We start from the raw sequence: 25,354 nt of genomic DNA, 5'->3' as shown, positions 1-25,354 counted from the left end.
ATTTGTACTTTCAGTGGTAATATCTTCTGACTTTTCCAAATTCCCTTTAAAAAGCTCTGCCAATGGCAGTATAGAGCCAATAAGATCATACCTTAAAGACCAGTTTGCTAGAGGCTCACATAAGGCTTTTAAGAGAATCAACTAAATATTTAGACATTTCTTAGGTAAAGTAAACGGAGGCCTTACTCCTCTGGACCTTGTCCAGTCACCATCTCATTAGATGCAAAGATCCTGTGATAAAGAAAAACTTTTTTTTTCCTGCCCACATGATTGCAGCCCAGTTGTGGTTTTTTAATGTGTCATTGATTGTTTCATCCAACTCCTTTTGCTCCCCTGAAAGGGTCTGTCGTGGCTCTGTTTGCTTCCTTAAACACGGTTTTTGAAAGCGCTCACGCTGTGTGAGCTCAAATCCTAGCATTAATGTACTGCTGGGTTCATTTCACCACGCTCAAAAGCGCCTAGTTTAAATCCCTCTCAATTCCATTTGAGGCACCAGAAGACTTTATCCTTCTCCACTAATGGTTCCAAGTTTACATCTAGATACTGGGGGTCAAGGACAGGAGAGGATTTAGAAATAACAGTGCATGACATTAGTCAATGCATTTGCCAAATTGGCAATTAGTTCCTGATGTGCGTGCAAAGCATTTTATTCCTGTCTCTTTGATGCCTGTTCCTGTTGAGAAGGGAATAGAATCCACAGAGGCCTTCAAACTTTTAAAGAAATATCTGCTGAAAATCATGCCTGATTTGTGACATGAGCTCAGCTGCAGGGAAGCATCCTGGATTATCCTGGTTCTTTCAGCCCCAGGAAAGAACGCCGCACATGGAAAGACTTTCCACTGGAAGAACTTGGTAGAAATCAAAAGGCAGGAAAACGGTTCTAAAAGCCCTGCAGGGACCCAGATTCAGATGTCCTATAAACGATAGGCAAATGGATCCTGCTGACACCTAGTTATTTTCAGTACGTCTGCTTTTTCAGTTTTTGACCACCAGGTGGAAGCAAGAAATAACATGGACGGAATACTGGCATCAGACAACATGAAAACAGCCATCTAGCCCCACCCTGGGAATGTTTTCTTTTGACCTGAAATCCAGCGTGAGCACTTCACTTCATGTGACACCGCTACAGGACAGAGGATGATTAAAAGTTTAAAATGGTCTTTGTCTGTGTTGCGGTGACCAAAAGCTACCATGCTTTAGGCTCAGTAGGTCTTTGTGTGTTTGCTATGAACACAGCCTAAGCTGTGTGCATCGCATCCACTCGATTCAGTGAACTGTTAGACAAGGGAGTTGCTCAGTGGGCTGAACTAAGGGGAAGGATACTGATAAGAGAGATTTTAATTATCAGCATCAGTTCCAGGAGTGGCAGGTCCACGCTCCATCTGGCATCCTCTGGGGGTGCTTGAGGAAGTTATTCTTTTCCAGTTCCCTAATGTGTAAAAGGAGAAGGCAATGGCACCCCACTCCAGTACTCCTGCCTGGAAAATCCCATGGACAGAAGAGCCTGGTAGGCTGGAATCCATGGGGTCGCTGAGGGTCGGACACGACTGAGTGACTTCACTTTCACTTTTTATTTTCATGCATTGGAGAAGGAAATGGCAGCCCACTCCAGTGTTCTTGCCTGGAGAATCCCAGGGACGGAGGAGCCTGGTGGGCTGCCGTCTATGGGGTCACACAGAGTCGGACACAACTGAAGTGACTTAGCAGCAGCAATCTGTAAAAGTGAGAAAGATCCTATGATTTAAAATATGTTCCTCCTGGGTTGCGAAGATTCCCTGGAGGAAAGCATGGCAACCCGCTCCAGTATTCTTGCCTGGAGAATCCCCATGAACAAAGGAGCCTGGTGGGCTACAGTCCATGAGGTCGCAAAGAGACAGAGAGGCTAAGCACAGCATAGCACAGCATACTGTCTGCTGGGGTCCATGCTGGTCAGAATAGCACAGTTTTACACCTGAGGAAAGAGCAGCTTTCTCCCAGGTCCACCCAGAAGTATTTCCTAGGCTGGGAAATGGGTCCATCCAAAGCCAAACCTTGTTCTCCTTCTACTAACTATGTTATGTCCCTGTCTCATTTTGCAGCCAACATAATGATTTGATATGTGTATATATTGCAAAATGATTACCACCGTAAGTTTAGTTAACATCCACAATGCCTAACTTTTAGGCAGTGCCCACTAAAAGGTAGTTCCCATCCTTTTTTTTTTTTACACAGTGTGGAAGTTCATTCAGCTGCTCAGTGACGCGCCAGGGTTTAGACCCAATGACAGGTGTGTGAGAGATGATGCTATGCCTGTTTCTTTCTGTTTGTATGTGTGTTCAGTTGCTCAGTTGTGTCCAACCCTGTGACCACATGGACTGTAGCCGGCCAGGCTCTTTTGTCCATGGGATTCTCCAGGCAAGAATACCGGAGTGGGTTGCCATTTCCTCCTCCAGGGGATCTTCCCAACCCAGGGATCGAACCCACATCTCTTACGTCTCCTGCATTGGGAAGTGGGTTCTTTACCACTAGTGCCACCTAAGAAGCCCCCTCTTTCTGTTTAGCTCCCTTAGAGTTCTGGACTTCCTTCTAGATGTCAGGCACACCTCCTAGGCCAGAACTGATTTGATTTTTGCTTGCTTGGGCTTAAACACTGCCTGAATTCACACACTGTAAGAGTTGACCGGCAATTTTCCAACACCTACCTGAGTCAGTCTGAGCACCTGTTAAAGCTGTCCCTTCTGGTGAAGGCTCTTTTCTCCTCATCCTGAACCACTGTGAGAGGCCAGCCCATGCTGTGGCCACAGGGCTCTTCCCCTGGAGACCCTTATTATCTTGGTGGGTGTCCAGTAAGGACCGCTACATCACAGACGGCAATCATGTTGTCATTGTTGGTTTCACCTAAATCTTGATACAGTGGAAAGAGCACTAAAGGTTTCTGCAATGCAAACCTGACCACTTCCAGTGTTTCTAGTATCTTACACTTGCCCCTGTAACTGTCACATAAGAATAAATAGATATCTATTAAATGAAATCAATAACCAGAAGTGAGGAAACCTGGGTTCCAGTTCCAACTGCATCCTCTGAACTAATAATCCTTGTTCTGCCTGCTTTATCAAGGAAGTACATGTAAGTTACTATTCACCTTTTGCTGGGTAAAATAACTGTTGCTTATCTGCTAACATGGTTAGCAGAAGGAGAACAAGGTTTGGCAGTGGACTGACCCATTTCCCAACCTAGGAAATGCCTCTGTGTGGACCTGAGAGAAAGCTTCTCTTTACTCAGGTGTAAAACTGTGCTTCTCTGACCAGAATGGACCCCAGCAGACAGTATAAGTTAGTATGAGTTAGGCATTTTACTGTAATATTGAATGATTTGCCTTGGAAAAGACCCAAGATCATTCTGTCATTTTTGAGATTACACCCAAGTATTGCATTTTGGACTCTTTTGTTGACCATGAGGGCTACTCCATTTCTTCTACGGGATTCTTGTCCATAGTAGTAGATAGAATGGTCATCTGTTCACTCTTGCCATCTCCTGTTTGACCCCTTCCAATTTACCATGGTACATGGACCTAACATTTCAGGTTCCTATGTAGTATTGTTCTTTTACCGCATCGGACTTTACTTTCACCACAAGACACATCCACAGCTGGGCATTGTTTCTACTTTGGCTTAGCCTTTTCATTCCTCCTGAGAAACCTGTATGCAGGTCAAGAAGCAACAATCAGAACCGGACATGGAAAAACAGACTGGTTCCAAATTGGGAAAGGAGTGCATCAAGGCTGTATATTGTCACCCTGCTTATTTAACTTATATACAGAGTACCTCATGCAAAATGAGCATAAGCTGGAATCAACACTGCCAGGAGAAATATCAATAACCTCAGATATGCAGATGACACCACCCTCATGGCAGAAAGTGAAGAGGAACTAAAGAGCCTCTTGATGAAAGTGAAAGAGGAGAGTGAAAAAGCTGGCTGAAAACTCAACATTCAAAAAACAAAAGTCACAGCATCTGGTTCCATCACTTAATGGCATATAGATGGGGAAACAATGGAAACAGTGACAGATTCTATTTTCTTGGGCTCCAAAATCACTGCAGATGGTGACTGCAGCCATGAAATTAAAAGGCACTTGCTCCTTGGAAGAAAAGCTATGACAAATCTAGACAGCATATTAAAAAGCAGAGACATCACTTTGCCAACAAAGGTCTGTCTAGTCAAAGCTATGGTTTTTCCAGTAGTCATGTATGGATGTGAGAGTTGGACCATAAAAAAGGTTGAGCATTAAAGAATTGATGCTTTTGAACTGTGATGTTGGAGAAGACTCTTGTGAGTCCCTTGGACTACAAGGAGATACAACCAGTCCATCCTAAAAGAAATCAACACTAAATGTTCATTGGAAGGACTGATGTTGAAGCTGAAGCTCCAATACTTTGGCCACATGATGTGAAGAGCAAACTCCTTGGAAAAGACCCTGATGCTGGGAAAGATTGAAGGCAGGAGGAGAAGGAGACAACAGAGGATGAGATGGTTGGATGGCATCACTGACTCGATGGACATGAGTTTGAGCAAGCTCTGGGAAATGGTGAAGGACAGGGAAGCCTGGTGTGCTGTAGTCCATAAGATCACAAAGAGCTGGACATGACTGAGCAACTGACCGACAAGGCACTTTACATACATAATTCTACTTGGCTTCACTACGGCCCTATCAGATGGGGCAGTGCTATCATTTCTACTTTACAGATGAGAGAGCTGAGGCTTGGGGAGGTATGTGACTTGCCCAGGGTTACCTGGCCAGGGTGACCCAGAATATCCAATCTGTTGGACTCCAAGTTGGTGCTCATAGGTGATTCCATAAGCAAATATAACTTCCAAGGACAAATATAATTTGGTAATAAAGCAATGCCCTAGGCTGACATTAGCCAATAACATTTTTCCATGTTCATTTTCAAATGATTATGTCCTTTAACCCAGATTTGCTTTTAGAATCTGTGAGCTTGGCAATAGGTTTCTGGAGTGTAATATGAGTGGAACCCTTGCCCTGGGACCCCAGGAGGCAACCCCTCCACCCCTCACTGCAGCTAACGAATCCACGATGTTCACAGAGTCTGAATCACCATCAGGCTCATCGCTGTCACGCTTCTGGAGTATGGCAAAAGCTCCTGGGAGTTACAATTAACATCTTTATTAACCTGTCCCCCAAATAAGGCAGTGAAATTCGTTTATATACATGGCCCACTTTGATCTTCATTAATAGTCTCTACATTTATTTTTAGTTTTCTCATCTTTAATTTATTTTATTTCAATAATTAGTTTTTATTGGGGGAACTGGATGATCTCAGAGTAATTAAGACTATGAAAAATTGCAAATGAAAGAAAGCAGGTTAAAAAGAATTTTTTTCCAAGCAACATCCTGCTGTGTTTCTTCCCAGTTCAAGAAAAAAGCCTTAAGGTCATAAGTATCTTGGATCTGGTTCAAAACAGGCTCCTTCCCCAGCCCCATAGCCAGTGCCTGGCATTATGGATCTCTGTAAGATATACAGTGGGAATCACAAGTGGGCTGTCTTGAATTACTTTTACATTTTAAAAATAAGGTTTAGTAAATTTATCTCACTTTTTATTTTTTTACCCAAGCATCGATTTTTCATTTGTTCAACAAATATTTATTGAATGCTAGATGCTGGGACTAGGATTCAGAAATAAATAAGACATTGATACCTGCCTTCAAGGCATACAGTCTAGAGGGAGAAACAAATAAATAATACAATGTGGCAACTATTACTATAACAGGGTCCCCTGAGGACCTCTAGGAACACTAGGAAAAAATGCCTTGGTTGTCTGGGGAATCTAGGGACTGTTTGGGAGAAAGAGACATGCACTGGGTTTCAGGAATCATGAAATGGGCTTTCTCTATGTGAGCAAGAGGGGAAGGACATTCCAGACAAAGGAACTCAACAGAGGAGTAGGGAAGCAGGTTTACTTAATATAAAAGTAGGTGAATTGCTCAGGGAAGCTAGAATGTTGGCTTTTTGGCAACTACTGCTAGAGATTGGAGCTTCCCAGGTGGCTCATTGGTAAATAATCCACTTGCTAATTCAGGAGACAGGTTTGATCCCTGGGTTTGGAAGATCCCCTGGAGAAGGAAATGGCAACCCACTCTGGTATTCTTACCTTGGAAATCCCACGGACAGAGGAGCCTGGCGGGGCTACAGTTCATGAGGTCACAAGAATCAGACACAACTTAGTGACTAAAACAACAATTGCTGGAGATTAACCTGGAAGGGTAGACAGCAACCAGACTGGAAAATTATTTGTAAACATCCTAAGGATTAGATTTGACTAATAAGCAAAGAGAAGGCATTGGATGGTTGTTCATAGGGAAGAGATACGGCAGGATTTAAATTTTAGAAAAAATTGCTTGGAAGGCTATATGTAGAATTAAATTGGTGGTAGTCAGTATGGCAATGCTCTAGATTCTAGAAGATAAGTAGGAAGTCTCAACCAAAGCAGTGGCAATGGATGAGGAATGTTGGGACAAATCTAAAAATCAAGAGGGAGGTACAGTCAAGGCGAGATTGTAGCTGACTGGATTTGACCTGTGAAAGAGAAACTGAAATCCAGTGGGTGAGAGAAGGATAGTGCCATTTACTGGCACAGGAAATAAAGTGGGGAAGGAACAGATTGTGGAGAACGTAATGAGTATAAGGTTTGAACATTTTGAGTTTAAGCTATCTGTGAGACCACCAAGTGGGGATATCTAAAAAGCTATTATAATAGAAAGACAAGCCTGTGGGGACCTCCCTGGTGACCCAGTGTTAAGGACTCCATGTTCTGACTGCTTAGGGCCCGGGTTCTATCCCTGATAGGGGAGCTAAGTTTCCCACAAGCCACTCAGCATAGCAAAAAAAAAAAAAAAGAAAGAAAGAAATAGAAGCCTGTGATTATAGAGGTCTAATATAGAAATACAAAATTGGAAGTCATCGGCTTAAAGTGGTATTTAAAACTCCAGGTGTGAATTTAGTTGCCCAAGGGAGAGTGTGTAGAGAAAGACTACAATGGAATTCATGGGAACCAATACTGAAGGATCTGGTAGAGGGGATGGGTTCTTTGAAAGCTGAGAAAGAAGAGCCAGAGGGGCTGGCAAAGACCATGATCCCATGAAAATCATAAATTAGGGGGGAGCACCAACTACCATGTCTGTGCATTTCCAGCACTGAACACAACAGCTGCATGTGGGGGCCCGTAAACGTTTGTAGAGACTACAGGGGAAATGATACATGTTGCCAAATGATGAATCATTAAATACCATAAACACTGAATGGCATGATCAAGCTATAGCTCAAACATCGATTTTGAAGGTGGACAGACATTAAACAGAGCACTGCCTCCAGGAGAGAAGAGACTCCTGACACCTTCTGTCACCTCCACCCTCTCCATCCACGCACCGGGAGCAAAGCCTAGCTTCCCCTTCTGCTATATAGACCATTACCTTAGGAACAGGCTTCTGAGGATGGAATACTTTCTTAGAGAATCCACAAAAAGTTTTGATGCATGGTTAGAATGGTGGGTAGGGCTTCCCTGGTGGCTCAGACAGTAAAGAATCCACCCCCAATGCTAGAGACCTGGGTCTGATCCCTGTGTTGAGACGATCCCCTGGAAAAGGAAATGGCTACCCACTCCAGTATTCTGGCCTGGAGAATTCCATGGACAGAGGAACCTGTCAGATGACCCCTGACAGTCCATGGGTCGCAAAGAGTCAGACACAACTGAACGACTTTCACTCTCTCTCTCTAGAATAGTGGTAAGCCTCCAATGCAAATTGAAGTGCCAAGTAGCGCCCTGCATGAGAGCGCTGACTTTTGGTATCCCAATGATTCTCAAACAGGAATTGAGAGCCTGGTAATGCAAAGCCAAACTCAGACATCTTGAGCAAAAGACTAAGGCAATTTCTAAGCCAGCCACCTGAGAAAGGAGGGCGAGCAGTTGGGAGGGTGTGAGTGTGTGTATATGGGCTGAGGCTGAGGGTGAAACAGAAGAGCTACAGACTTTTTGCAAAGCCACTTTAAAGTTCCTGCTGGAGATACCAAAATAAGGCTAACAGCATTATCAACTATCTAAATATATGGTATCTTAAGAATGCACTGGGTTCGGGAAATTCCAGAGGTGTAGATCAGTAGACCGGGCTGTAAGATAAGCGTAGGGTAATTGTGCTAAGACTATAGTAACTAGAAAATGTTTCACTTTGAGCTAAGGCTCCAAATGGTCATGGTGATATTTTATCAACCAACCAACAAACCTCTATTGACTTGAATCACTTGTGAAATGAGCTTTCTTAAAGGTTTATGAAAAATGCATTATTTTACTGTGGTAGCAACAGTTGGGCCCTCATTTTACTTTTACTCCATTCAGTTGGGAAATTAAAATGTTCAGCTTTTTTTTATTTATTTGCCACTTTACTTTTTAATTGAAGGATAATTACTTTACAGAATTTTGTTGTTTTCTGTCAAACATCAATAAGAATCAGCCATAGGTACACCCATGTCCCCTCCCTCTGGAACCTCCTTCCCATCTCTCTCCCCATCCCACCCCTCTAGATTGTCACAGAGCCCCTGTTTGAGTTCCCTGAATCATACAACAAATTCCTATTGGCTATCTATTTTACATATGGTTTGTAAGTTTCCATGTTACTCTCTCCCTATATCTCACTCTCTCCCTATATCTCACTCTCTCCCTCGTCCCCTTCCCCTCGTCCCCCTCCCCCATCCATAGGTCTGTTCTCTTTGTCTATTTCTCCATTGCTACCCTGCTAATAAATTCATCAGTACCATCTTCTTAGATTCCATATATATACATCAGTATACGATATTTATATTTCTCTTTCTGACTTACTTCAATCTGTATAATAGGCTCTAGGTTTGTCCACCTCATTAGAACTGACTCATTACAACTGACTGCGTTCATTTTTATGGTTGAGTAATATTCCATTGCATATATATGCACCACAGCTTCTTTATCCATTCATCTATTGATGGACATCCAAGTTGCTTCCATGTTCTAGCTGTTGTAAATAGTGCTGCAATGAACATTGAGTTACATGTGTCTTTTTCAATTTTGGTTTCCTCAGGGTATATGCCTAGGAGTGGGATGGCTGGGTAATATGGTAGTTTTATTCCTAGTTTTTCAAGAAATTTCCACACTGTCTTCCATAGTGGCTGTATCAATTTACATTCCCACCAGCAATGCAAGAGTGTTCCCTTTTCTCCACTGTCTCTAGCATTTATTGTTTGTAGACTTTTTGATGATGGCCATTCTGACAGGGGTGAAGTGATATCTCATTATAGTTTTGATTTTCATTTCTTTAATAATAAGTGATGTTAAGCATCTTTTCATTTATTTGTTATCCATCTGTATGTCTTCTTTGGAGAAAAGTCTGTTTAGGTGTTTTTCCCACTTTTTGATTGAATTGTTTGTTTTACTGATATTGAATTGTATGAGCTTGTATATTTTGGAAATTAATTATTTGTCAGTTGTTTCCTTTGCTCTTATTTTCTCCCATTCCAAGGGTTGTATTTTCACCTTGTCTATAGTTTCCTTTGCTGTGCAAAAGCTTTTACGTTTAATTAGGTCCCACTTATTTATTTTTGTTTTATTTTCATTAGTCTAGGAGGTGGGTCATAGAAGATCTTGCTTTGATTTATGTCATTGAGTGTTCCGCTTATGTTTTCTATGAGTTTTATAGTTTCTGGGCTTACATTTAGGTCTTTAATCCATTTTGAGTTTATCTTTGTGTATGGCATTAAGAAGTGTTCTAATTTCATTCTTTTGCATGTAGCTGTCCAGTTTTCCCAGCACACTTATTGAAAAGTGTATCTTTGCCCCAATGTATATTCTTGCTTCCTTTGTCAAAAATAAGGTACCCATAGGTGCATGGGTTTATCTCTGGGTTCTCTGTCTTCTTCCATTGGTCTGTATTTCTGTTTTTATGCCAGTACCATACTGTCTTGATGACTATAGCTTTGTAGTATAGTCTGAAGTCAGGAAGGTTGATTCCTCCAGCTCCATTCTTCTTTCTCAAGACTGCTTTGGCTACTTGGAATCTTTTGTGCTTCAATATGAATTGTGAAATTTTTTGTTCTAGTTCTGTGAAAAATGCCATTGGTAATTTGATAGGAATCACATTGACTCTGTAGATTGCATTTGGTAGTATAGTCATTTTCACAATATTGATTCTTCCTACCCAGGAACATGGAATATTTCTCCATCGGTTTATGTCAACTTTGATTTCTTTCACCAGTGTCTTATAATTTTTTGTATGTAGTTCTTTTTTCTCCTTAGGTAGATTTTTTTCCTAGATATTTGTTGTTGTTGCAGTGGTGAATGGGATTGATTCCTTAATTTCTCTTTCTGATTTTTCATTGTTAGTATATAGGTGTGCAAGTGATTTCTGTGTATTGACCTTGTATCCCATGACTGCTGATTTCACTGATTAGCTCTAGTAATTTCATGATAGTTTCTTCAGGGTTTTCTATGTATGGTATCATGTCATCTGCAAACAGTAAGAGTTTACTTCTTTTCCGATCTGGATTCCTTTTATTTCTTTTTCTTCTAATTGTCATAGCTAGGACTTCCAAAACTATGTTGAATAATAGTGGTGAGAGTGGACACCCTTGTCTTGTCCCTGATCTTAGAGGGAATGCTTTTAGTTTTTCACCATTGAGAATAATGTTTGCTGTGGGTTTATCATATCTGGCCTTTACTCTGTTGAGGTAGGTTCCATCTATGCCCATTTTTTGAAATGTTTTAATCATAATTGGGTGCTGAATTTTATTGAAGGCTTTTTCTGCATGTATTGAGATGATCATATGGTTTTATCTTTCAATTTGTTAATATGCTGTATCACATTGATTGATTTGCATATACTGAAGAATTCTTGCATCCCTGGAATAAACCCAGCTTGATCATGGTGTATGAGCTTTTTAACATGTTGTTGAATTCTGTTTGCTAGAATTTTGTTGAGGATTTTTGCATCTATGTTTATCAGTGATATTGGCCTATAACTTACTTTTTTGTTGTCTTTGCCTGCTTTTGGTATCTGGGTGATTGTGGCCAGAATCTGGGTGATTGTGGTGTAGAATGTGTTTGGAAGTGTTTCTTCCTGTGCAATTTCTTAGAAGAATTTCAGAAAAATGTTTCATAGAATTCCCCTATGAATTCTGAAGCCATCTGGCCCTGGGTTTTTGTTTTTTGGGAGATTTTTGATCACAGTTTTGACTTTGTAATTGGCTTGTTCATAATTTCTGTTTCTTCCTGGTTCAGTCTTAGAAGGTTGAACTTTTCTAAGAATCTATCCATTTCCTCTAGGTTGTCTATTTTATTAGCATATGGTTGCTCATAATATTCTCCTATGATCATTTGTATTTCTGCATTGTCTGTTGTAACCTCTTCTTTTTAATTTCTAATTTTGTTGATTTGATTTTTCTCCCTTTTTTTCTTGATGAGTCTGGCTAGTGGTTTGTCAATTTTGTTTATCTTCTTAAAGAAAATATTCAACTTTCAAACTTGCCTCTTGCAATGTACTTTGCTCCTCCTGCCTCAAATTCCAATTGAACTCAAAGGAGAACTCCTTTAAAGAGAACTGCAGAAGGAGGAGATGGAGGAAAGAAAAGTGAAAGTGAAGTCATTCAGCCGTGTCCGACTCTTTGTGACCCCATGGATTGTAGCCCATGGAATTTTCCAAGCAAGAGTACTAGAGTGGGTTGCCATTTCCTTCTCCAGGGGATCTTCGTGACCCAGGGATCAAACCTGGGTCTCCCACATTGTAGGTAGAGGCTTTACCTCTGAGTCACCAGGGAGATGGAGAAGAATATGGTCTAATGATTTACCATCATCTTTGGAAGGAAAAGGATAATAAGCTACCTACAGATCTATGATTTGAGAGGTTATTGAAACCAGAGAAACAGACTTGTCTTGAAATGGCATTGGATAAAATGACTGTTTTCCAGTAGTCATGTACGGATATGAGAGTTGGACTATAAAGAAAGCTGAGTGCCAAAGAATTGATGCTTTTGAGCGGTGGTGTTGGAGAAGACTCTTGAGAGTCCCTTGGACTGCAAAGAGATCTAACCAGTCCATCCTAAAGGAAATCAGTCCAGGTGTTCATTGGAAGGATTGATGTTGAAGCTGAAACTCCAATAATTTGGCCACCTAATGTGAAGAGCTGACTCATTGGAAAAGACCCTGATGCTGGAAAAGATTGAGGGCAGGAGAAGAAGGGGATGACAGAGGATGAGATGGTTTGATAACATCACCAACTCAATGGACATGAGCTTGGGTAAACTCCGGGAGTTGGTGATGGACAGGGAGGCCTGGCATGCTGCGGTTCATGGGGTCGCAGAGTCGGACATGACTGAGCGACTGAACTGAACTGAAAATGACTGTTTGCGGATCACTCTCTCATTGATCGCTTGCAGTTTAACTACTGGGAAAAATCAATGGGGGCAAGGCAAGGTCACTCAGCAGCAAATTATCTGCATAAGTGTGGAGGGCTGGCCACAGACAGGCACAGGGCTTGCCTTTATAACAGCAACCTGGCTGACCCTGGACGCCTCAGCCCCTCTTTATGGGCTCACGTAGCTACAGAAGAGATGTGGGGAGAGAGTCAAGCCCAGTCTACACAAGACACAGAACTTTAAGTTCAATGTTGTGTCATGGCCTCCTGGGGCCACTCCTACAAGTCATCCTCTACTTTTTAGGGGCTGATTTTTCTCTCATAATGCTTCCTTTTTCACATCCTTGAAAAACATGTGAAGTAGGCATCAGACATGATGTTCGGTAATTTTTATGTCCATTGATTAGTTGAATTTTCACAAGCCCACGTAAGGAAATGGGCCTCAGAGAAGTGTGTGGGAGTTGCTGGTGAGTGGTCCACCCTGCCCTCCTTACTAGACCAGTGTCCTCTCCTTCATTTAGTGCTACTCTATAAACATCTGGAGGTCATTAAACATTGTGCATTTGTGTGTGCTAAGTCACTTCAGTTGTGTCCAACATTTTGTGACCCCATGCACTGTAGACCACCAGGCTCCTCTGTCCATGGGATTCTCCAGGCAAGAGTACTGGAATGGGTTGCCATGCCCTCCTCCAAGGAATCTTTCCAACCCAGGAATTGAACCTGTGTCTCTTATGTCTCCCACATTGCAGGTGGGTTCTTATCACTAGCGCCACCTGGGAATACCCCATTAAATATCATCATAACACAATAATGGACCGATGTGGGCCTCCCCAGGCTCATTGACACAGGCTCTGTGGGGTGAAGCTGAGGCTTCCTTTTGGTTAAAAACTCTCCCAGGTGATGCTAGTGTGCTGCTTGGCTTGAGGACCACTGTGTGAGACTAGGTGTCTCTTCAAAATGAAAGGTAGAACCAAGGAGAAAAAGTAAAAGAAATAAGACTGATGTTGATTGAGCACCTACTACAGGCCAAGTGCTTAATCTTGTCTTATCCTCCCAGGCAACTGGAAAAGGGTTCCAACTTTACAGATGAGAAACTTCTGAGTCACTTAACTGTAGAGGTGGAGTAATTTCCCCCAAACCCCAGAGCTCAGAAGTGGCAGAAAGGAGATGTGTGAGCCCAGGCTGTGTTCATGTTGCTACACCACAAAGCTAAGGCACACACCTCCGGCCCACACCAAAGACTCAGAAATTAAGCCAGGCTTGTAAGAACTCAAGCTCGGAACACATTAGAATTTCAGTAGACTGAAACAGCAAGTTATGGGTTTCCAAGGAGAACAATAAGGCAGAGATACCTGGGAGGAAAGAGAAAGATGTGATATGCCACATGAGAGAAAGAGGCAGAAAGAAAAGCAGCAAAGGGTAAGGAAATACTTATACTACACTCACTGTTCTAATTCTCACAATAACCCCGTGCAGTAGGAGCTCTAATTGTCTCCTTTCTGCAGATGGGAAAACTGAGACCCAGTGAGCAACACCCTCAAGTCACACAGCTGGTTAAGTGGCGTGTTGTTGCTCAGTCACCAAGTTGTGTCCAACTCTTTGCAACCTCATGGACTGCAGCAGGCCAGGCTTCCTGTCCTTCACCATCTCCCGGAGTTTGCTCAAATCATGTCCATTGAGTCGATGATCTATCCAACCATCTCATCCTCTGTCGTCCCCCTCTCTTTCTGCCCTCAGTCGTTTCCAGCATCAGGGTCTTTCCCAATGAGTCGGCTCTTCTTCACCTCAGGTGGCCAAATTATTAGAACTTCAGCTTTAGCCTCAGTCCTTCCAACAAATATTCAGGGTCGATCTCCTTTAGAATTGACTGGTTTGATCTTGTGGCATTAGTGTGGATTCAAAACACAAGTCAGAGTCCCAACTACATACAGTTTACATTTCCCATCGCTTTTCAAAGGAAGAGAAAGAAGGAAAAGCCAAGAGGATTTATTTTGTTTAATGCTGAGGCCAGCACATTCCATTCATTATCTTAATATATCCATAAATTCAACAAATCACTTTGTCCTTGTGAGGTGACTATGACTTCCAACTTGAGGTACAGAAACAGGCTGGCCATAGTGAAAATGTCTTGCTTAAGGTCTCCATGAACCTGAAGCAGCAGTTTCAAACCCATGCTCAACAAGAATACTAAAGCCAGCAACTGTATTAAAAAACTAAATACCCAAACCCCCAGCATCTAGGGCTCATCTAAGGGATAAATACAACATGGGAAAGCTTTGAACTGGATTTCACTACACTGATTGGAAATTGAGATATGACTGGTGAGGACATATTTTAATTTTGTTTGGCCAGGGAAAACTATCAATAGGCAGCAGAAAGTGGTTTGGAAATGAACGTTCTGAATGAATGCCAGGTATTCTGATCTTTACTGGTTATTTGAATTTGGGCACAATCACCCGAGAGAAAGTAAATAACCAGTTTAGACAAGGACTTCCCTTAGTGCCCACCTGGGACTGTAAAATGACAGCACAGTGGCTCACTTTTCTTTGAGTGGGGAAGGTATCCTTGCTTTATAATGTTGTGTTAAGTCTCCACTGTACAATGAACTGAATCAGCTATTTGTATGCATAGATCTCCATTTTGGACCTCCCTCCTAGCCCCAGCCCCCCACTCCACCCCTCTAGGTCAGCACAGAGCACTGAGCCGAGTTCCTGTGCTATACTGCAGCTTCCCACTAGTGATCTGTTTCACACATGGCAGTGCACAGAGGTCAAGCTCAGTCTCCCAAGTGGCTCACATTTGATTGTATCTGATCTTGAAAACTCAGCTTAAATCATGTTCTTTGATCATGCCTTTCACTCCCCAACTCTTAACACCATAAAGTCCATCTTTAATTGAACTTCCTTTTGAAGTTACACAGTAATATGTAATTTTTGTTTGAAAATAAATGTAAGAAAATAAGCGTAGAAGTGAATAGGGTAAGCCCCCATAACCATTATCACAATCAGGTGAGTGGTCTTCCTGGGTTCTTTTCTGTACACTTACAGACACCAATAGGTTGGTATTATCAAAACCATTTTTTGCCCGCTACATTAGATTCTTTTTTGAATAAACAGTCTTGGTGTATCCCAATCCTATAAGAGTTGGAAGAAGAAAACTTTTAAAACCAAAATGATTACATTTCAGACCCAAGGAAAGTATAAAGCAAAGATATAATTGTGGATGAGAGTTGAAATACTCTTTTCTCAATTTGGAGTCAGAAATAGGATTGAAGCAGCCCCAGCTTGTGTCATTGCAGCCCCTTTTATCACTTTACACAGAGTAAGCATTTAATAGTATTTCTTGAATGAATACAAAATCATCTCCTTTTACAGATTTCATTTTGGATTAAACAGTGTCAATATAAAAAAAAAAAAGAAAACCATGCGTCCACATGTAAATGTAGTAAGGAGTGCTCCAATGAAAATTAAAAATCTTATTATCATCCATGTTGGATTATTCAAGCCAGGATTCACTTCTGTGCGTGAAGTATACTGTACGTGACATATAAAATTAGTCCCATTCCTTTTTACCGTTTTTGAGTCTTTGAGACTTTGCCGCCTCACTTGTCACATGAATTTTCTTGGAGGGGAGCACTTTTGTTTTCTCAAATGAATTATAAGCTTGGTAAGAGTGGGGAAGTTTCTCACGATTACCTGTGTGTTCTCCCAGCACTCACACGTGTTCACACACCAGATGTCGAGTATTGTGACTGTATTAGTTTAGTTTGCTAGGAATGCCATAACGAAGTGCCACAAACTGAGTGGCTTAAGCCATGGAAATGTATTGTCTCACACTCTGGAGGCTAGATATGAAGCTGAGGTGTTGTCAGGATTCCTTCGAGGCTCTGACAAAAGGATTTGTTCAGGCCTCTCTTCTTGGCTTGTAAATAGCTGTCTCCTTCTGTCTCTTCATATTGTCTTTGTCTTCCTCCATACATGTCCATGTCTGTATCCAAAGCTTCCCTTTTTATTTGGACCCCGGTCATATTGAATTAAAGCCCACTCTAATGACCTCATCTTAATTAATTATATCTATAACAATCCTATGTCAAAATAAAGCCCAATTCTGAGGTATTTGGGGCTAGGACTTTGGCATATGAATTTGGGAGAAGGACACAATTCAACCCAGAATAGTGACCATCCACAGAATCATAAAATTTCAGAGGGAGACAAGCCTTTAATGTCATTTAGTTTGCCCATCTGATGACTGGATTCTGTCTTACCCAAAGCCAAGAGGAGCGTTTAGAATTTTAATAGTATTTTTGGCAACAGGATTTTAGGATTGTTTTTGTCTTTTAACATGTCCATGTATGTTTTTCAGAATGGTTCCCGCTGCCTAAGCCTCAGAGCCTTCAGAATGTCTTCAACAGGTAAGAACCACCTTGGAAAGCTTACCTTTCAGCAGGGCTGAAGGGACATTTCACTCAGCCTCAGTCCACTGAACACTCAGCCCCTGAGCACCTTGATCTGGGGGCCCAAACCCCATGAAGATGCCTCTTGAAGAGGCAGCCACCTGTGAGTCTGTTAGTTTTTCTCTATGAACCATTTTACTTTCAGTGAGTTTGGTCATTAAAATTGTTTTGTGCCCCTCAACCACGCCCGAGGCCCTGAGAACGAGGGAGTGTTGGCCTGTAAGAAAACCTCGTGGGTTTATTATTCTTCGACACAGAGAAACCAAATAACATCATTGAGTGGCTATTGGAAGAGGGGGGCAACGTGATTCATGGAGGTCATGCTTTCCCAGGCCCTCTCTACGCAGTCTCAGCTCAGACCAGGGCAGACTTTTATTACCAGCTTTCAACAAATCCCTAGTTTCTTTTGCAAAGTAAAACAGATAATAGAGACATTCCCGGAATAGTTAGCTAACTAAGCTGTGCCAGGCAACCTCAGGGCTAAGAAGAACTCAGTGTTTTCGGACAATGACCAATTACAATAACCAGTATTATTTGATCTGAGAGTAATTAGCCAAGGCTCTGTTCTTTTTGCTTCAGTGAGGAGGCAAAAAGGGCAGTGAGGAAAACATCAGAGACAGGGGAAAGGAGCTCAAATGTCAAAGAAAAACACACTCTCGCAGGTGGGGAGAAGGGAAAGACATCCCAACTGAACGTTTGAACGCTGTTCTTCCCTGAAAATGTGGTAGGGTTTAACCCAGCCAAAGTTTGTTTGATTTTTTTTTTTCATAGTTACTGTTCATGTGCTTTAAAAAAGCCTCATAGAGAGTGAATATCAGAGCACAAAGAGTAAAATAGGTCGGAACACAGAACTGTGGACTAGCAAAGGATCTTTTTTTGGGAGGGACGATTCTCCCCAGGGTATCCCCGCGCTCCACTCTTATTTTCAAACACGCTATATCACCTGAAACTCTCCTGTTTGGAGACAGGTTCCAGGGAACTGCTGTTTATCATTTCATCCAAGAAGCGCAAACTTTCTCTTGCTAGCATAGTCAGGCTCCCCAACCCCTAGCTAGGGAAATCTGGACTTTAGTGCTGTCCTGTGGCTTTCTTCCATTTCACCACTGGCTTCCAAAATAATGGTAGCTCCAAACCTGCACACCATCTTACTACTCTATGCTGCTGCTCTTGGAACCATCACATGGCAGGAACATCGCTGCAAGCCCCCCGCAGTTACCCTACCAGCCCTTCCTTCCAGGCTGAGTGGGACTTGGATTGGCCCAATATCCCTCTGGCTTTTCTGAACATACGCAACACCTCTGCCTTAGCCCAGCTGCCTTAGCTCAGACTGTCTTTGCTCAGATTCTCAAAGTAAGGAGTAATGTCTAGAGATGTGCTATCTCATACCATAACCACTAACCACATGTGACTATTTCAATTTAAATTATTTAAAATTAGATAAAAAATTGAGTTACTCTACAGATTGATTGTATAGCATGAGAAATTATATCCAATATCCTGTAATAAACTAGAATGGAGTAAAATCTTCAAAAGAAAACCCCCCAAACTGAATCACAATGCTATACACCTGAAACAAGTGCAATTGTAAATCAGTTGTACTTCAATTCAAAAAAACAAAATGAGTTGCTCAGTTGCACTAGCCACATTTGAAGGGCTCACTAGGTACATGTGAGTAGTGGTTACCATATGAGATGGGGCAAAAATAGACTATTTCCATCATCATGGAGCAGGTGGCACTGGCAATAGGAGAACTTGACTGCCAATGCAGGAGACACAAGAGACGTGGGTTCGGTCTCTGAGTCAGGAAGATCCCCTGGAGAAGGATGGCAACCCACTCCAGTATTCTTGCCTAGAGAATCCCATGGACAGAGGAGCCTGGCAAGCTACAGTCCATGGAGTCACAAAGAGCTGGACATGACTGAAGCTACTTAGTTCATCATCACCGGAAGTTTTGTTAGACAGCACTGGCCTAGATTATCACATGAGAAAACTCTTGGCTTTGAGAAGGGTTTTGTCATGGAAAGGGAACTAACATTAGGACGGATGTCCTGGTTTAAGCACATATCCAACTCCACCATCCTATAGTGAAAATGGACTGGCTAAAAATTTTTTCAGAAGATTTCCCCTGATTCTCCTTTGAGACTGATACTGAGTCCTACTGATTTGTACCCGCTTACCCACTCCAGACTCCTATTTCATTGACCTGAAAACCTGTGCCTGGGCAGGGCACCCGTGATGGAGAAAATATCCGCCAGCCCTTTGGGTTACAATCTCTTAAACCAGCCTCCACCTCTGGTTCCCTTCTCTCCTAACTGGCCTGGAACTTTGCAAGGACTGGGGGTTTGAAAATTTCTTCTCTGCCTTAAGTCTGTGAAGCAATTACTCTTGAGTTTGAGAGTAAAGTTCTCTGGTTGCAGAAACAGCTTTATGTCATGGGAATCAAATACCTGAGTTTTTATGCAAATCTTATGCAAAAATTAGGCAAATTCCAAGTCAGGGTCAGGGCTTCCAGCATCGCTGCATCATGGTACCTGGGGAGGAAAGGGTAACTGTTGATGACTTCAGGTTGGTGTGTACATTCAGCATTAAGAAAGCCCATCTGTTTTTGTTTATTTGAGGAGTTGCATGGCAATGCAACTTAGTTCTGAAAGTCAGGCATTAGTTCTGCAGCTAACTGCCTCTCAGAATCAGCAGTTTTCTGTCTTGTGCTTTCCACTTGTAAACCTGTCTGTGGCCTCTAGAGATGGGTGTACTTGAATGATTGGCACTAGATTAGCAAAGACTTTCAGACTTTGTAAGTAAATAGGAAGCATGAAGACCCACCGGGCTTGCAGGGTCAGCCCCTGCCACTCTCCATGGCTTCATAGCAAGCCCGTCTTCTCTTTATCCCAGGCCCACCAGCTGGCCTTTCTTTCTTTCTTTCTTTAAAATCACTTTTCTCCGTCTCACGCTGGGGGTCTGCAACACTTGCCCCTCCCCTGCCCCAAATCCTCAGTTCTCAGCCCAAATGCTGCTTCCTCAGGAGAGTCTTCCCTGACCCCCTCCTAAGTCAAGTATCTGGACCTTCTTCACAGTTGTGTTTATGCATCTGTATGACCATTTAATTAGTGTCTGATTCCTCTACTGGATTAAGCTGCCAGAAGAGAGCATTCCTGTATCTCCCAGATCCAACCACCTACATAGTAGTTGCTCAACTAATGGATTTGCTCTACTCCAAATTTATAATTCAGCATAAGGTCAACTTGAGGACTTGTCCTTACTGTAATTTGGGTATTTAATTATCTTTCTTGCTTATGCTCTATCTCAGGGGAAACCAATAGAGCTTCTTAGAGAAAGCCCTGGGAGCTGAGCTTCAAAAATGCTGTAAACAAGCCTTTTTTCCCACTCAAGTTTCACCTTCCAGGATCTCTTCTCTCCTTCCTCCCATTCCAGAATTCTGTGCTCACCACCGTTGGAGCCTATTTCCAACTGGGCTTTTCTGCTTGCAAGGGGCTGCTGTATCCCTCAAAGAAAGAATCCTTAATTATATATTTCTGTTTCTATAATTACAATTTTCAGGTCTTTTATGTATACAGGGTACCCAGAGCCATCGTGGAGGGGGTGGGCTGGGGCCTGAATGATGGAATGCTGAAGTTTTGCCTTCATCTTAGTCACAGGACAGGTAACAGTTTCAGTGTGGGGGTTATTTTTCCATTGCTATCAACTTTACTAGTCCCAGGAAAACTCTATCTATCTGAAATTTTTCTAGCCACCTTCTTTTCTTTACTATTCTTCTTTCCCCCTTGACTTTTCAGAAATGAGGCCTCTGGAGAAATTCTGTGTCTTTCTCACTTTTCCAGGCTAGGCAGGGCTCCCGAAGCGGAAGATCTGGCCTCCCAAATGCTGAAGGGCTTTCCGAGAGACCGTGTCTCAGCCCAGGAAGCGCTGGTTCACAATTATTTCAGTGTCCTGCCGGCTCAGCTGCACCAGCTTCCAGATGGTGAGTGAAGGAGTGTGTGTGTGTATGTGTGTGGTGGCGGGGGGTGGGGTATACATGGACGCACATAAGTCTTGGTGTCTGTTTTCTTGAAGCACTGGAGAATCATAGAATTTGCAACCAGAAACATGCTTAGAGCTGGGAAAAGCAAGATGGGACAAAGTCTTGCCCAAGTTTTGTTTGTGGTTTTCTAAAACTCAAAAGTTGAGAGTTGAGGTGACACAGGCCTCCTTGTAACCATCCAAACATTTCCCCTATACACACACCTAGAAAGTAGAAGAGATGAAAGTTGCCTTTGAGTTTGCTTTCGCTAGCATCTGCCAGGAGAAGCCAAACCAAAGTTTCTAACAACCCCCTTTGCTCTTTCCGTTGAGTAAGATGATAGGTGACATGGATACATCAGGAGAGGAGAGCTGGGCCTGTCTTGATTGGAAATCTGATGCTGCCCAAGGAAGTGCGGGTGGGGCATGGGGAGCGGGGAGCATCCTCCCAGGCTGGATGCACACGGAAAGCACAAGTTACTCTGAAATCAGCCTTGCTGCCTGGGCCTGAAGTCATCCTCCAAATCTGAAAACTGCTGAGGGGTCATGTGGCTGGAGCGCTCCTCATGTTTCTCAGAATGTGGCAAGGAAGGGCTGTGCGGAGGTTGTGGGTACTGCAACCACGGCCCTGGCTGTTTGCCTGGGACCCTCCTTAGGTGGGATTGCTTTCAAAACACCCACCAATCAAGTGAAAACAGTTTTTAGAAGTCCTGAGCCAGAGAAAAGAAAGCTAAGGAAGGTTGTAGGGGCTCTGACTGAGAGGAGGGAACTGGGATGGGGTGTGGTCAGGAACTACTGTCCAAGAGGCTCAGATGCAGGGTCTGACTGATGTCTCCAGGATTTGCAGGCACAGCTCCACAGTATCTGGGATGTGATTTTGCATCTGTCCAAAGCTTTTAATTTGGGGTTTCTCAAGGTATTTTATTATTAAAGTGAGTCATTTAGAATCTCCAAAAATAACCATAATCATACAACCAGGGTTAATGTCATACTTAACCCTGTAAGAAAAATCGGTCATCAGTATTTATTAAGTTGCCATTAAGTGTCGAGAACATATTAAGTGCTATAACATTTGAGCGAAAAAGGAGGCTTGTCCCTGACCTCAAGGAGCCTATGAAGTGGGAGGAAAAGAGGGTGAGGAAGAGGAAACAGGACACCCTCGTACACATATTAGCACAAATCATATCTAAACAGCTAAAGTCTGTGCATAATCAGCTACAGATGTTCAGAGAATATGTGTGCACTGAAGGCAGTCCTCGGAGGAACCGCTGTAGAATAACTCCGGTAAGACAGATGAGACTGGAGGTGACTCCAGAGAGGAATTTGGAAGGAGGGGAGGGACACGGCTTGGCAAATGGGTAGACTAAGAGACATTCCAGGCGACTTAACAATTCTTACTCCCTTCTTGGTACCTCCTCCCAAGCTTTATCCCCACCCCCCACTCCCATCTCAATACCCTCTTCCCAGTCTGAGCCCCAAGATCCCCCCTTCTTAGCCTTCTCCTCTTGAGATTGGGACTTTTCTAACTCCCACTTCATGCAAATATACACGCTGGGGGTGTGCACACACACATTCACACCCCTTCTCTCCACTTAACAACATATCTCCCATGAGAGACATATATAAATAAATAAATATAAATAAATCCTCCTCCAGGATTTATTATTCTAGGTCCTGAGAACTAATGAGGACCTTCAGAGTTTTCTGGGTACCAGCTTTTCCTTTAGAGTAATTAGCAGGAAACAATCACTGTGCAAACGGGATGTGTTTGTTAGAAACTCGGGTTTTGATTCTTCCTGGTCATCTGAAGCAAAGCCACCAACAGAGGGGCTCCATTGTACGTGTGTGTGCCTGTGTGTGCATACACGGGCACAGGAGAGGGACCCATCTGTATTCCTTCTCTGTTCACCCAGCCACAGAGCCCAAATCTACTTTGACACTTTTAGAAAAATGAAAAGATGGAATCTTGCAGGAGCCTGCCTGCGCTAAGGGGGGAGATGAGGAGTGCTCACAGCAGGAGGGAAGTTGACTTTTCTTTATACATATAGGGGTTTTTCCATGCAGAGTTTAAATTATGCCTGATAAAAGGAGTTTCGTGGATGTTTCAGTTCTTTCAAATTCTCCTGGCTTCCTCCCAATTAAATGAGGTTTGTCAAAGCCACAGGGCTCTGCTGCTGCTGCCTCGGCCGACAAGCACTTCCTGCAGCGACATCTCGAATCCCCAAGGGAGAAGATGAAAGGGCCAGCGCCAAGAGACAGGGGAAGGGGGGCAGATTGTGTGTGTGTGTGTGTGTGTGTGTGTGTGTGTGTGTGTGTGTGCGCGCGCGCGTGCTTGTGGGGGTGCAGTGTGCAGAAACAGGTTTAGATACAGATTGACAGATAGGACGTGGACAAGAAGGTGGGGAAAGCACAACTAACTACCAGAGAAACTGGAAAGAAAAACAGAGGAAGAGAGAGCAGCACTGAAGCCAGTTTGGGCACCTTGAGAACAGTGGCCACCACCACGTGTGACATGACGTCACCATGTCTTCTAAGGGTGCCCTCTCTTGGCCTGGCAGTGCCAGTCTACGTTTTCATTGTTCATGGCAATGAGCCTTTATTAAGAGCCTCCTTTGCAGATAGGGTGCACCAAAGGGTCCTCTCAGTTCCCAACCCTCAAGGACCCAGAGTCTCCATCCCAGGGGCAGGCTGTTCCAGGCGTAAGGACTGTGCAAAAGTCAGATATACTCTTGTGAGTGCTTTGTAAAGAGAGTTTCCCTGCCATAATTATGCAAGAAATTTTGCTCTCTGGTGGCAGTATGGAATCACTTAGTGGGTTATATTTGTATCATTTTATTATTCTGGCTTTATTCCGGTTGCAGGATAACAAAGTTGTCACTTTAAAATATATTCTGTTTCCCCTTTGATCTGGGAGATGCCAGCTCTTATTGTCTGCCCTCTGACGATTTAAGCATGAAGCCTGAGTCTGGGAACTGTGAGAAGAGTGGAAGGACAGCCTACATCCCAGCAAAAGCATGGCACACGAATCCACCCCCCAAACGCCAGGGCTGTTCCTATCCATCCATGTGTGTTTCCATGAAGCTGAGAGGTCCCAGATACCACTGTCCCGAGGCTGTGGCAGTAAGCTTATGGCCAGAAGAAATCGAAGGGGAAGGAGTCACTTGTCACAAAATCCAGGAATTCTAGGCTTAGTTCTCCTTCGGAGAGCAATCTTAAGTGGAAAAGCGTGATTACTAGAATGGCAAGCATGTGGAAATTTCTGCCAAGCACTGACATCCTCCCTTATTGACTCTTGAACACCTGAAGAAACATTTGTGGAAGGAGAAATTATTGGTAGTCTCTCTCAAAACACACCCAACAGCAAGCTAATTGCTTTTGCAGATGGCCGGGGAGACGTTGTACCCACACAGCCATCGGCTTATGGCCACACTTGTGGTCCTCACAGCTGAGCCAGCAGTGCAGGACGTCAGCTGGGGCAGCTAGGACCTAAAATTAGGCCCTTGGCAACTCTCTAATCTTAGCTGCAGGTTCAGCTTCTTCGTTTAATTCCCTTTGCCCTCAGCATGAACTTGGGCTCTGGGAAAAGAACGCTGCTTAACGATTTGAAAGTGAGGGGAGTAGAAAATCATTAAGCTGCCCCTTCTAGAAACTGGCTCCACTCAGTTCTTGCCAGGCTTCCAAATGTTACCCTTGGAAAGTTAAAACTAATTTTGGAACGGAGCCATTTGGAACCACAGACACTGATCCAGAAAAGTTTTTTTTTTTTTTTTTTTTTATCTCGGGCAGTAAATGCCACGTGATTTAAGAGTCTGGTGCTTAAGCCATGGTCCTTGATCGTCAGAACATCAAAGGCTGTCTCTTTCTGTGGGTTGGTCCCATTTTGCTTTCCAAATCCCAGGCTTGAGCCTCTCCCATTCCTTCCTGGACTAAATCCCCCTTCTCCTTTAAAACAGGTTTCAGCATCTTAAAAAAAATTAAAACTTAAAAGTTTGCAATTGTTTCACAAGTAATTTTGCAAAAACAATTTACCAGAGTCCTTTTTGTCATCACATACTTTGGTACCTGTAGGCATGGCATTGACCTCTACCCTGGAGAAGGAAATGGCAACCCACTCCAGTATTCTTGCCTCGAGAATTCCATGGACAGAGGAGCCTGGCAGACTACAGTCCATGGGGTCTCAAAGAGTCGGACTCGACTGAGAAACTAACACTTCATCACATCACTCTACTATCTATACTCTGGTAATTCATCAGCAGGCCTTATTCATTTTGCCCCCTTAAAATCTGAGAAATTTTTTGTTTTGCTCCAATAAAAGAACTTCCAGCCTTCTTTTAATAATATCTCCTTAATATATTTGAAGGTTCCTCAATATCATATTATAAAGCTGGGTTCCCTTGACCTCTCTCTCCACATACACAAACCCCCAATATAGATTCTGTTTCTTTTACCTTTTAATT

The 25,354-nt window shown here is 43.0% G+C and overlaps 1 protein-coding gene across 1 annotated transcript in view; it reads left to right on the top strand.

Moving 5' to 3' along the window:
- CDK15 (cyclin dependent kinase 15) overlaps nucleotides 1–25,354 on the top strand; it is a 95,594-nt gene that overhangs the window by 58,431 nt on the left and 11,809 nt on the right. Inside the window, exons 11-12 of the mRNA XM_005904249.2 lie at nucleotides 16,790–16,838; nucleotides 20,720–20,859. Of these exons, the coding sequence (XP_005904311.1) occupies nucleotides 16,790–16,838; nucleotides 20,720–20,859 (189 nt within the window). The remainder of the gene's footprint in view (nucleotides 1–16,789; nucleotides 16,839–20,719; nucleotides 20,860–25,354) is intronic.

The sequence above is a fragment of the Bos mutus genome, chromosome 2 (genome assembly GCF_027580195.1).
Source record: "Bos mutus isolate GX-2022 chromosome 2, NWIPB_WYAK_1.1, whole genome shotgun sequence".
NCBI lineage: Eukaryota > Metazoa > Chordata > Mammalia > Artiodactyla > Bovidae > Bos > Bos mutus.
This window is presented reverse-complemented; position numbering and strand designations above follow the sequence as displayed.